General features: G+C 33.3%; 1 protein-coding gene across 1 annotated transcript in view; it reads left to right on the forward strand.

Annotated features, from left to right (window-relative positions):
- Positions 1-12,981, forward strand: part of LOC117123763 — a 22,803-nt gene extending 9,822 nt beyond the window's left edge. The window contains exons 6-19 of the mRNA XM_033269772.1: positions 37-180; positions 719-832; positions 3,797-3,898; positions 4,042-4,188; positions 5,702-5,827; positions 6,375-6,547; positions 6,856-6,969; positions 7,728-8,079; positions 8,184-8,385; positions 8,941-9,008; positions 9,700-10,314; positions 10,635-10,990; positions 11,917-12,112; positions 12,845-12,981. Coding sequence (XP_033125663.1) covers positions 37-180; positions 719-832; positions 3,797-3,898; positions 4,042-4,188; positions 5,702-5,827; positions 6,375-6,547; positions 6,856-6,969; positions 7,728-8,079; positions 8,184-8,385; positions 8,941-9,008; positions 9,700-10,314; positions 10,635-10,990; positions 11,917-12,112; positions 12,845-12,966 — 2,831 coding nt within the window. The 3' untranslated portion in view covers positions 12,967-12,981. The remainder of the gene's footprint in view (positions 1-36; positions 181-718; positions 833-3,796; positions 3,899-4,041; positions 4,189-5,701; positions 5,828-6,374; positions 6,548-6,855; positions 6,970-7,727; positions 8,080-8,183; positions 8,386-8,940; positions 9,009-9,699; positions 10,315-10,634; positions 10,991-11,916; positions 12,113-12,844) is intronic.
- Positions 12,982-13,636: the final 655 nt, after the last annotated feature.

Raw genomic sequence — 13,636 nt, forward strand, 5'->3', positions numbered from 1 at the left:
TATATTAAATATAAATCATCAATATTCCCTATTTAGAACAAATTACATGCTTCGATGAGCCGTGCCAAAATGGAGGTACTTGTGTACTTTTGGCCCGCCGAAAACGTCAGGTGTTTTTACCTCCGTCATCTGCGGGTTGTTCCTGTAGGGTGCCATACACTGGATCATTTTGTGAAATAGGTACGGTAAGTTATCAAAACATATAACGAGTTGCTCAACGCATGGTTGGATGTATCTAAAATTTCCTTGTAGACTGCATTTTTACACAAGTACATGACATTTCACTCCTACACTGACAACTGTACACCTCTGCTGACACACTATATCATTATTTCACATTACGGTACTGTATTGTATCAATCAAAACAGCCAAACAGCGCCGCCGCTGGATAAAGTAGGCCTTGTTTTAACGTATTAAACCTTGTTATTTTCCCCAACTCTCTCGCTTCGCGCCTTTGCTTGCTGTGCAACTAAATCGATTCCAAAAAATTTGGACAAAATTTGTTGTCAAAATTATGAAACATTATTCCATAAACTACATTGCAACATATATGTCGTCGCCCTGCAAGTCGAAGATTGGATTTTCTTACATTATCGGTCCTTACTGGAGCTTACTGACATGTAATGAACATGCCTCACAAAACAGTAGGCATATATACTTTAAAATACATTAGTAGATAGGCGTATGCAATTCACTAATTGTTATTTTGTCTTATAGAACTACCGCCATGTGATATCGATTGTAAAAACAACGGGGAATGTCTACTTCACCCAGAGACTCTTAACTATTATTGTGCCTGTGCAATTAATTATTATGGTGATTTCTGTGAAAGTAAGTAGTATTCCGAAGCAAATATTATAACATTAAATTATTTGGTGCATTTCAAATTTTCTTAGATTTGCAATAAAGTTATTTGAATCTTTACTCTTGAAATAATATGGTATCATTGCCATAGTAATGTTATCAATTTATCATCTGTAAATGGAAAGAACAAAATAAATGTAAAATGAAATTAATCTTCGATTGAACATTAAAAGACCGGATCGGCGATGTTTGTTTACAACCGGTCACGTGACATAAGTTGTACGAAAGACTATGAAAGGCAATAGGATTGTTCAAAATAGTGTTTATTTACTTATCCTAGCGTTTTCATAGGATAGGAAATTTAAGTGATCCTTTATAAACTTTAGCTAGCGACGGGACTATGGACGGCCGCAGTAGCAATCTCCATGTAAAACATCGCTGTGCCAATGTCGCTTGTTTATAATATCCAATACTCTAGTTAAATCTTGTGATGCCCATCACCGAATCGGTCTATTAGAGTTTACAAAAACGTCATTGGAGTGAAAACTTATTCCATTTTCCTTTATCGGCTTCTGAATTAGAATCTGAATTAGTAAACTTAGTAAATACAATAGTCTTCTGCGTTTAAAATCTTCTAAATAAAATGAATTGTAATTTATTTCTATTTTTGCTTAAAAAAATAACAATAACTAGACAAAGTTTGGTTGAAACCCTGTATAATGGTGCCCGTAACTGCGTACAGCTCAATGGTTATCTCTCAAAATACATCAATTTAGATTGTGGAATTCGACAAGGGTGCCCGTTGTCGGCACTTCTTTTTATTATTGCTGTTGAGATACTAGCAAATTCCATAAGAGAAAACAACGTTATTAAAGGTATCAATGTAAGTATAAACGAAAATAGTAAAGAAATAAAAATTGCTCAATACGCCGATGATACCATTTTAATTTTGAGAGATGGGAAAAGTGTTGGAGAAGCCTTTTGTACACTAAAGACATTTTGTAAACTTTCAGGTCTTTGTCTTAATGTTGCCAAATCAAATGGAATAATGGTCGGTTCATGGAAAGAAAGACGAGACAATATTGCTGGTATAAATTGGCAAAGTAATGCATTGAAAATCTTAGGAATTTATATTGGATATGACCGGAAACTTTGTGGAAGAAAAAACTGGATAGAAAAAAATTGACAAATTGGAGAAAATATTAAATAGCTGGAAAAAAAGAAAACTTACTCTTTTCGGAAAAGTGACAATTATTAATGCATTGGCTTTGTCTGAACAGTAGTGTTCTTGATATTCCTGATTTTGTATTTAATATGGTCGATAGGATTATATTTTCGTTTTTGTGGGATTCCAAGCCCGACAAAATTAGTAGGAAATCATTATATGGTGATTTGCTTGAGGGAGGTATTAAAATGCCTAATTTTGAGGCAAGATGTAAGACATTGAGAGTAAAATAGTTACAAAGATTAATTTTACCAGGGACAGCTCCATGGAAAAATGTCCTCTCCACCTATTTTAATAAGGTTGGAATCCATTTACTTATTCTAAGAGCACCCAATATGGTTTGCCCAATAATTGAGAGCATACCAAGGTTTTATAGAGAGGTTATTTCCACTTGGTCTGATTCTGGTGGTGGGAGCACAAAATACCAAATTTCTCCTACTGATATTTTAAACCAAGTAATTTGGGTAATAAGGAAATTCATATTAATGGTAAAATGGTGTTTTATGCGATGTATCCATTCTGGCACTGTCAAAACTGTTGTAGATAAGAACAAGTTCGCAAGTCCGGAGGTGTTCCGACAAAAGTTAATTGATAGTAATATTTGGATTATAGAGTACTGGGCCATAAAAAGTGCAATTCCACAAAGATGGTTTGAGACCCTCAAGGAAAATACTGAAACTCAAAAAACAATAAGCGACATTGACGACCTGTATCTGCTCGAGTATGATAGTTTTAATATTTTACCATTAAACAAATTAAATAACAAAAGCATGTATCGAAATATAATAGCCAAAGAAATAATTAACCCAAAAGCTATTAGTTACTGGCAAAAGGAACTTGAAATGGATCCTATTTACTGGTCATCTATCTGGAAAATAAAAATTTGTCAAATTTATGAAAAAAAATTAAGACAGTTTAATTTCAAGTTATTACATGCCACTTTGATTAACAATAAGAAGTTCAGAATATCTTCAACACCTCTTTGTTTTTTATGTGGTATTACTGAAGATTATATGCACATGTTTTATTATTGTAAACGTGTTAATGGATATTGGCATACTATCAAGAATGTATTAAAAAGGAATGGATTTTTAGTTGATATTGATACAAAAGCTATTGTATTTGGTGTTCATAAAAAGGGAGATAGAAATAACGTAGCAAATGAGTTGATCAATTTAGCTAATTTCGTAATTTACAAAACATGGCTCAAGACACATGAATGTAAACAAAACATTGTTATTATAGCAGTTTTTTACGCTGAACTTAAATTTAGAATAAGTTTACAACAAGACATTCATCTAGAGAAAGCAAGCAAGATTAAATCTATTGTTATCCAATGGTGTAGTAAAGGGATATTACTGTATTTAAATAATTATTATCATTATTAATATTATTATTAATTATTATTATTATTATTATTATTTGTACTATTGGCATACTATTTCACTACAGTATGTGAGTTAATAACTGGATTAGGTATATTTAAAGAAAAAAAAAATCAAATATCTATTTATGTTACTCTAAAGGAAAACTGAAAGAAATATTGTTATTGAATGTTTTCAAATGAAAGTATTGAAATAAATGACCATTTGGTCAAAGGGAGAGAGAAAAAAAAACTAGACAATATAACACCTGGGTACTACTCAGCAATTCTAAAAATTAAATATCAAGAAATATTTATTAAAATGTTCAAACATTAGGCCTATCTTTGTTTTAATTAATTAAAGATGATCAGTGCATGTAATAATTTATATTTTTCATATCAGATGCCGAGTTATGTGATGAAATTGGCTGTAATGGCATGGGTACTTGTGTAGAAGGTTCCTGTGTTTGTTTGGAAGGACACTACGGAGCATTTTGTGAACTCGGTACGTATTAAAAAATTTGCGTAAATTACTAAGCATGATAATAATCTTAGCTGTTTTAATATGCAGTATGTATCTCACCACATTCCATGAATGGTCATTATTGTTTTTATGAATCGCTTACACTGACTTTTATATCATTATAGATATTTGTTCAACACGCCCTTGTGAAAATGGAGGTCTTTGTATCCTGCCGATCAATGAATTTTTCTCCGAAGTGTTCACACCAGTAACTGAATTCCAGTGCGCTTGTGCACCAGGTTTCAGAGGCCCAACATGTACTGGAGTAATAGGTAATTGTTGCTCTTAGCCAGTGGTGTATCTAGTAGGGTGCAGGCGTGCCCCCTAAAAAAAAACTCAGGTCCTGCATTGATAATGTTCAAAGAAAAAAAAAATCATGGTCAAGTAGATAAAAGTCACCTCATATCGCCATAGAGTACCATACTTCTCCTTCGCCACCACATCAGCCCCTACCCCCTCCTCCTTCAATTTAGAGACTTCTAGAAACTGTACGCCACTGCTCTCACCAAGTAATGAGTGAATATAAACATTGGCATTTAATAATCATTTTGCAAGCGGTGTTATGAACTCTTCGCGCTGCAAAACTGTACTTGACCACTTCTGACATGCAAATGGCAGTTATATATGTGGCTTATAATATGGTTTTCAAAAGTTCCTTCTTGGTAGAAATTTAAAGGAGGGGATCATTTTAGTAACGACTTATTAGACTCAAAACATAGTTCAGAGGACCTACAGTACATCTAAATGGGATATTTGTGACTGAAAAGCCACATATGAACACAAACATGAATCACATAGGAAACACATAAATCAAAAATACATATTTAAAAAAAAATTAAGATTGGTTAAAACCACCCAAAATGAACAACAGTGAAGTTTAATTTTTTTTTAAAAACAAAACTTAACATTTTTTTTAACTTCAATGTCTTAGAACTATTCAAGACATGAAGAAGCCTTACTTAAAGAAGCCTAAATCTATAATATCATTAATAAAAAAAAATAAAAAAAATAGACGTGACGTTAAATATGTATGTGCGCAACTCTTCACTCTGTTTTGTCGTCCGTCAATTCAAAAACTAGGCCTACAGTAGGTCTAACTACAAGTAACAAATTAAATATTTTAATAATATAATTTATTTTTATCTGAAGTACAGAGGCATATATAGCTGATTTTAAATGCTAAATAATGACATCAATTATTTAAATGATGGGAAAGCGATTAAAATGTGTCGACAGAATACTAACCAACTAGCCTCTCCTGAGTGACTAGGGCCTAGGCCTAGGCCTACGCCGAGTCCGTACGTCTCTCTCCTGATTACTGTCTACCTAGCGCCTAGCCTAGGCCCTACACACTGTCTAGTTTAAAGTATGTGAATCCATAACAGCTACCTACTAATATCATTATTACTTTGTATACTAAATGTATTATTGAATACTTGCCTAGGAACCATGTAAATCAATATAATTAACGAAACAATCTGGATGTTGACGTTTCCCTCCAGTCACGTCTTGAAGTTCCCTTCAATTCTAGGTGGCGCTATAAAAGAATTTCTTTTGTACGTATAGGGTCGTGATTTGGAAGAGGCCTTTACCCTGAGAATAGGGACGGGCTGTTTATGATGACGATGATGATGACATTCTTTAGAGAGACATTTAAAAACTTACCTTTGAAAATGTATTCAACCCACCCAAATACTTTCTAAGGGCCTATATTTCATTTTTAAGTTAGTTAATTTTAAAGTCTATTATGTACATATGTCGTTAAAAAATTTATGCTTTTTTTAGTTGAATGCAGCCGCAACGAATATTTATGTGCAAGTGGCGAGTGTATACCACTTAGTAAAAAATGCGACAGTATTACGTATGATTGTGCAGATAATTCAGATGAACCCGATAGAGAATGCAACAACAGTAAGTACACATTTGGCACAATATGCTGACAATGATGATGTTAATGACGATGATGATGGTTATGACGACAACAAAGATGATGATTAATGATGATGATAATAATAATAATGATAGTGAATGATGATGATTATTATTAATGGCGATGATGGTTAATGAATAATAATGCTGATTAATGATAATGACGATGATTTTAACCTTTATAATTATTTTTGTTATTACTGGATTAAGGGCCTGTTATTCCCATGAATTGTACCATAATGAATAAATACAAAAATGCGCGCGACAGGCTAACACTTTATACATTATAGTACTTAACAAATCGTTGGGCCTTTTGTCATCAATTTATAGGTAGGTCTCTATATATCAATGATAAACGTTTTCAGTACTATATACGCTGTTACTTCATTGCTTGCATTGTCAGAGTGGTAGACATCTATCCGGATTCAAGTGGTGTATCTACAACGATTTAAAGAAATATGTTTCATGATATTTAATCTAAAAAAACTGTTTATAATTACAGTAACCATGTGGCACATCATTTTTTCAGATAATGAATGTCGAGATTTATTGGCTAATCTTGATTTAATGACGAGGGAATGCGGTGAGCTTAGTACACCGTTCCGATCTTTTATAGAGTCGGAGTCGGTGTCACTAATAAATGTATGGAAATTTAATTCACCTCCCTCCGATTTTCCAGGCGCCTCGAATATAATATCACAGGTAAGTAATAGGCCTAATCACAATAACAATGAATATTATCATGATAATAATAATAGTAATAATAATAATAATAATAATTATTATTATTATAATAATAGAAATATTAAAATACAAATTCAAAATGTCTTCTTTTCTGCCAATAGATTACTATTATTAAGATATTTAAGATATGCATAATATGAAAGATAACGATAAAAATGACGTCCAAATTTGTAGAGTTACATAAAAGCACTCCATATCATGGAGGATTTGTTTAATAACAGACCTGACAAATAGCAAATGTTTATAATAATGACTTTTTTCTATAGATAACGATTAACATCGAACCATACATGGGAACTGATATTTTAAGCGATGGAACCCTGTTTGTGGCACTGATTTCTGAAAAGGATGGTATTCAGACCCAAGTTTACAACTTCGAGGTGAGATTGAATGCATTAAACAATTGTTATTAAAAAAATAATGGACCACAAGCACCACCCCTTAAATATAGTTACTAAGATACCGTTAAAACATAAGCAAATACGTTCGTGGGACAACACGTACGCTTGCTAGACACGCGCGTATTCCTGGCTTTGTTCTGATTGGTCAGTTGTTTAAGTTTGATCGATACTGCTGAAGGGTACATTATTTTATGAACATTGTTTCGATTAATTAGTATATCACAAACTCTAAACTATTGTTTATATTGAGGAACACTCTTTATTTAATCGTTTGGAAGGAGTGGAAGGAGTTTTTTTTTAAAGGTGAACTTAAATTAACATATTTCTTGAGAAAATTTTGCCATCTGCTTATCTCTAATGATCAGTAACATTGCCCCCCCCCCCACCATGTTTATTTTTTTGCAACGTTGTTATTCCAATAATATGTATTCATCCCCCCCCCCCCACCATGTTTATTTTTTTGCAACGTTGTTATTCCAATAATATGTATTCATGATGTGCGTATAAATTACGGTCATGATGTGTTGTCATTATGACAATATTTAGGCATGTCACATGTTTTGTCAGATTTAATTTGATAGTTTTTACAGGTCTTTACCACAACGTTCACAACATTTTACTAACGGGTTGCCAATAGTCTATGTAAAGGTGAACATTTGTAGTGTAAAATAACGAGCAGGTATTTGTAAGGTGATAATATTTAATTTTCCAACATTTTTTCTTTTCTTTGTTTGTAGGTATTATACCAAAATGACAACGGACAAACTAAGTTTATCAAGTATCTGACCGACATCTACAATATGGGTTTTAATGGTCAATACGTTTCCCTGTCCTTTCTTCCTGATGGTTCTACAGATCATACACTACTTCCATATTTCAAATGCGAAATTATAAACGAAGAAATTATAGAAGAAGAAACTTCCTCCTGTATTACCTTGATGACTAGAATGTTTGTACCTGAGTGTAACTTTAACAACTGCATTGATAGATACGGTGATTGGAAACAGGCCAGTTATCAAAAAAGAGACCTCAACTGTGGAGTTTCTTCCATTGATAGTGTCGTTGATTCAACCTATCAGCCTTGTCTCAGTAAGTATAACGTGTTATTTTTTTGACGTGTCTAGAGGTTAGTTATAATTATTAGTGTATACAATTATTAATGGTTTTGAAATTAATATTGTTTTATTTTGCAGGTCCACCATTTATTGCATCCGTCAGTAGAAGCATGGACGTTGGCATCGAAGAGGTAGTTTATTTGTATTGTGTTGCGTACGGAGAGCCGACGCCCGCAGTTAAGTGGCTGGAAGTATCTGAAACCGGTGAAGTCATTAATACCAGCGAGCCAGCTGATGGACAAATAGTCTTCGAACTACCAGATGTAACCTCAGCCACTAGGTATTAATAAAGAGAATTATTTAAGTTCAACACAATATTGAAATGGTTACTGTAATTGTACTCGATTTACTTTTGAGGCAAAAATAGAAATATAACTGCAGTACAAACAACGAGGTAAAAGTCAGCGTACCTGCTACTAAAAGAATTAACGCTTACTACACTGCTATTTTTGACGCTACCACTGCCGCTGCCACTACCCTACCACTACTAATCTACTATCCTGCTGCTACTACTACTACTACTGCTGCTGCCACTACTATTGGTCCGTGATACAACGTGTAAACACATACAATTCGCCCTCCAATTCGATATCACATTTGGGACCAGAAAATGTGGGTGGTGTCGGGGTTTGGTCTTCACTTATAGGTTAGATTAGTGTTAAATAGATTGAAAATTTTATTTGGTTCTTTGAAAAAGTGGTCTCAAATTAGATGGACTTGGAACTTAGAGGGGTCTCGAATTGGAGTATACACTGTATCTTAATCTTTCAATCTTTACAATATATTTAATTTTGGCTCGAATTATATGACAATCTATTTCTTTTTGACATTGTAGATACGTTTGTCTCGCCGCAAACGTGGCGAATGAAGTAGTAAGCGATGATGTAGTGATTTCACTAGAAGGTAAGAGGAGTGAAAACACATATTATTATTCTTTGTAACAAAAATCCCATCAAACAATTTTCGTGTTGCACAAGCATAATTTGTTTGAGTTGAGTAATGTGTAAAGCTTGAAAATGGCCATTTAGAACATTATAACAACTATTTTGGCTTAGTAAAAGAAATCAGTCGGTCGAATTATTTTGGCCTAATAATTAATACATTATCATATGTATGTGTACATAATATATGTATATATGTACATGTATATGCATATAAACCAGATAAATATTATATGTTGAGATGTATAATTATGTGCTGTATGTGCGTTTATATAGGCCTACATGTATATACTGTATATATATATATATATATATATATATATATATATATCATTATCATCTTTATTATTATCAGCACCATCCTCACAAACATTATCACAGCAAGAGTATTAATATCATCATTATCATTATCGTCATCATAATTATCATTGTTGTCGTCATCATTATCAATCATCAACGACATTATCAATACTATCATCATCAACATTATTATTATTATTATCAACATCATCCTCATCTGTATCATCGTCAATAACGAAATAATATCATCATCATCTTTATAATCATAGTTTAATACAGTTATGTTACAGTAATACAGTAATGTTACATGTTACTCATTTTTAATCTACAATTGTTTTGCTACTATATTTCAGACCCTGTTTGCAGCAGTCTTCAAAATTTATCTCGGGAATTTTCAGTTACAAATTCTGTATGTTTTAATGAGACCGTTAAAAATATTCTTTCGAATGAAGGACAATTTGGTGGATTTACTTACATCGATGAATTTACTGAAGGAACTGTCTTGTACGCTGTATCATTTTCCTCAACCAACGTAGACGTTGGTGGTGGAGAAATGTCTTTCTCATCTACCTCTGTAGAACAAATTGGCCCCGTCGTGTTGTCTATGTATTTAGTGATATCAGACGTGATTACAGGCGTCGTTATTTATAGTCATGTGTTTGAAGGAATAATAATTGTTGACCCGAATATTGAGAGCCGTAATCCAATCAATTTGTCTTTTGATACACCAATCAAAATTAATTCTACGTCTCGATATGAGTTTAGGCTGAGTACCACAGATCAATCATATCAGTTAAATAATCAACCGTTGGATGTTAAATATGTTACATGTGCCAGCGGAACACAAGGCTGCCAAGAATTCATCAGTGATTGGAATGGACTGATCTCCGATCAAATTGATGCCGGATGTGACGATATTGACATCCAATACACAGCAGCTGAGCTTTGCTTTGGGGAGTTCTTTGGGGGTGTGTATAATTCTTTTAAAAGTACATTATTTTTAGCACACTATAATAAGAAAACGACCCATAAAACCTGAATTAGTAAATTGGTGTGTAAAGTGTAATCTTTACTTTAAACTGGACATTTTTCATAATCGATTTTATGTTATTATTTGTATTGGTGTGATTTTAACCATTATTGTTATATCTTTAAATGAATGTTTTGCAGCTTTGAAACAATCTTATAAGAACAGAGCATAGTGTATCATTTTGACATAAGTTTAGGTATCTTGTATTATGTATCAAATTAATTATTTAACTTCAACAATCGTGATTTGACTTTACAGACCCGGAAGTAATTAGACATCCAGAATCGCAGGATAATGCTATTGGTATAACAACTTTAGAATGCAATATTGAAAATGTGGAGTTTTATGAATGGTATAAGAACAGTAAGCGTATAACTAGTAGCGGACCAACCTATAGCTTACAACTCCAGGATGGGCAAGATCAGGGCGACTACGCATGTCTAGGTTTTAGATCTCAGGATGATAAAGACGCATCATCCAACACAGCAACTGTATTGATTACAGGTGTATCAACATTTAGAGTAATTGCTAGATTCCAGATCGCATTCGAAAGGGCCTATACCGACAGAGAGAGCGAAAAATTCAAGAACTTTACCAGAGACTTGCAAACATCAGTAAGTAACTTATTTTAATCATTGAATATTTGCATTGAATATGGTTATTACAATCTAAATGTATGTTGGTATGTATTCTTATAGTTGAAAATTATATATAAATATATATGTTTATATGTAAAGGTAAAGGTAGTCCCATACTCATTATTAAACATAGAGGAATTAGCTGTCCATCGTACTAGCCTCGGTATTGAGTGGTAAGTTGGTCAGTTCCTTTTCACGCCATCCCTTTTCCTCCGGTAGTGAACCACCGGGTACCCATTTATATTCCTGTGTGGAGAGAGACAAACGAGACTACAAGCAAAATGCACAGCGAAGGTTCGAACCCCTGACCTCGAAATTGATAGACCGAAGCGCGACAGCTGGAAATATACTTATATGTAATATAATATGAATACAATATAATCAAAAAGATAGATAGTATTTACAGTGCTTGAATAATCGTATCAAGCATAGTTCTTCAACAAAAAAATTCTCCTTTTAATTGTACGAAAAAAGTGTCTAGGCGACCCGAACTCGTTCAAAATCAACAAAATCATAAGATATCGGCGCTTCGCTCCAGTACCGTCTTTCATACAAATTAATTTTACTTTCATATTTCATGTTTTTGAGCCCTTTATTATTTTGTTTTATCTATTAGTATATACATAGTTGTGAAGACGATGCCAATGATATTGTCAAAACCTTCACAACTATGTTTGTTATGGAATAACGTGTTATATCATTTCACAATAATACATCTGTGTATACATATGTGTTTATGTATATAATATGTATACTGTATATTATGGTGCATTAGTATTCAATAAATATGTGCTCGAAGCTGCAGGGTGTGGTATCTTTACGAACGAAGAAGAATACCAGACGATCTATACATTTAGAAATACACATGCCTATCAAATGTAACATTACTCTGTCATTTCTAGCTGGAAAGCAAAATATCTACCCCCTTTGAGTTGTATATCACTAGCATTAAGTCGGGAAGTGTCATCACAGAAATGGAAATGTATTTCTCGGATCAAGCTCAGAATGCTTCAGCTGTAAGTGTCATGATCAACGACACACTAGTAGCATTGCCAGAATACGAAACAGACCCAAGCTCTGTCATTGTCACCAGTATATGTAAGTCTACTCTCCTTAAGATAATTCTTAACCACCATGTCTCCGGTTTTAGAGATGTGAATAAAAACCAAATCATGACATGATTTTAATTATATACTAAACGTCAATTATCAGCATACTTCATATAATTTGTACATAACAACCTAGCTCTGTCATTGTCACGAGTATAGGACTATTAATGTAAGTCTAGGGCTACCTTTCATGAGATATTTCTATTCACCATGTGTCCAGTTTTATCACGTAAATAAAAACCCAATATTAATTTAATTATAATTATACTTAAACAAGTCAATTATTGGTATATTTCATACAATTTGTACATATCAAACTAGCTCAATCATTTTATAAGTATATGTAAGTCTAGGCCTACTTTTCTTGATAACTCGAACCACCATTTTACTATATAATTATAATTGTGTAGAAAATTAAAATCTAATTCGGCTTTATTCAAACGAATAGATATCTTCTCGAATTTTCTTAATAGAAACAGGTAAACCTCTTGAATTTAAATAATTGACAATTGAACCAAATGAATGTACGTTCATAAAAATAACACCACACATCTTAGAAATAACACAAAAGATTTAATATTAAAAGATATGTTTCTGGTTTCCAATAAACCATCATCAGTAATTAATAGGAAAAAAAAAACCAAAATAAAACCAAGCCCTTTTTTATGGGCTATAATTTTGCTGCACGTTAATCAACATATTTCCTACAATTTGTACATAGCAACCTGCGTGGGAGAAGATGTCACACAAGATGGTATTTTGTACAGTTTCTCTGATACGCCACTTGACGCAACTGCAGAATCTGTGCAAGACTGCCCTCTATACTCAGACCAAGGTTTGTAAACGCTATCAATTATAGTTTCATTTTATAAATCAATATTAAAATACATTTTTAGCCGGTTGTAGTACTAAGTATGTTTGCAATAAGCCATACCACCGTTCTAATTGTGCATGCGCTTATCATGTGGTATCCAAGGGCAATCGGCATAAACCTATGTTGTGTATGGTGCTAGAACCGTGAAATGGCTTATTAATAGGCAGTTTTCGAAGCACGACGTTAAGCTTAACGTTAACGGATGACGTCATAATTTATTCATCTTGCGTTGCGGAGTACGTTAATTTAAGGATTTTACGTGCTCGACGTACGTTAGTTACGGGTTTGCGCATGCTTATTTTGATTTGTTTACAAAAGGGACAGAGCTATCGCGCTGCATGACGGGTACTAACGTTAAAGTCAAGGTTAAAGTCGTGCGGCGAAAACTACCTATCTTCTGTGACATTGTGCCATGGTGCTTCTTTCTATATTAGGACCCTTCGATGTGCTTCTTTTGGGGGTGAACTCCTTTTCCTTAAAGCCAAATTCCGGAAGAAAAAATATTTGTATGTACAACTGATTTTTCTTGGGAATGGTTACCGCTCGAAAAAAATGGGGTGTTTTACAAAAACTGAAATTTATATACTGCTGGTACTAAAAATCTATACGTTTTTACTGCATATAATTTACATCATTAGA

The sequence above is a fragment of the Anneissia japonica genome, unplaced genomic scaffold (assembly GCF_011630105.1).
Source record: "Anneissia japonica isolate Jap-2015-1 unplaced genomic scaffold, ASM1163010v1 scaffold25212_len90753_cov164, whole genome shotgun sequence".
Lineage (NCBI taxonomy): Eukaryota > Metazoa > Echinodermata > Crinoidea > Comatulida > Comatulidae > Anneissia > Anneissia japonica.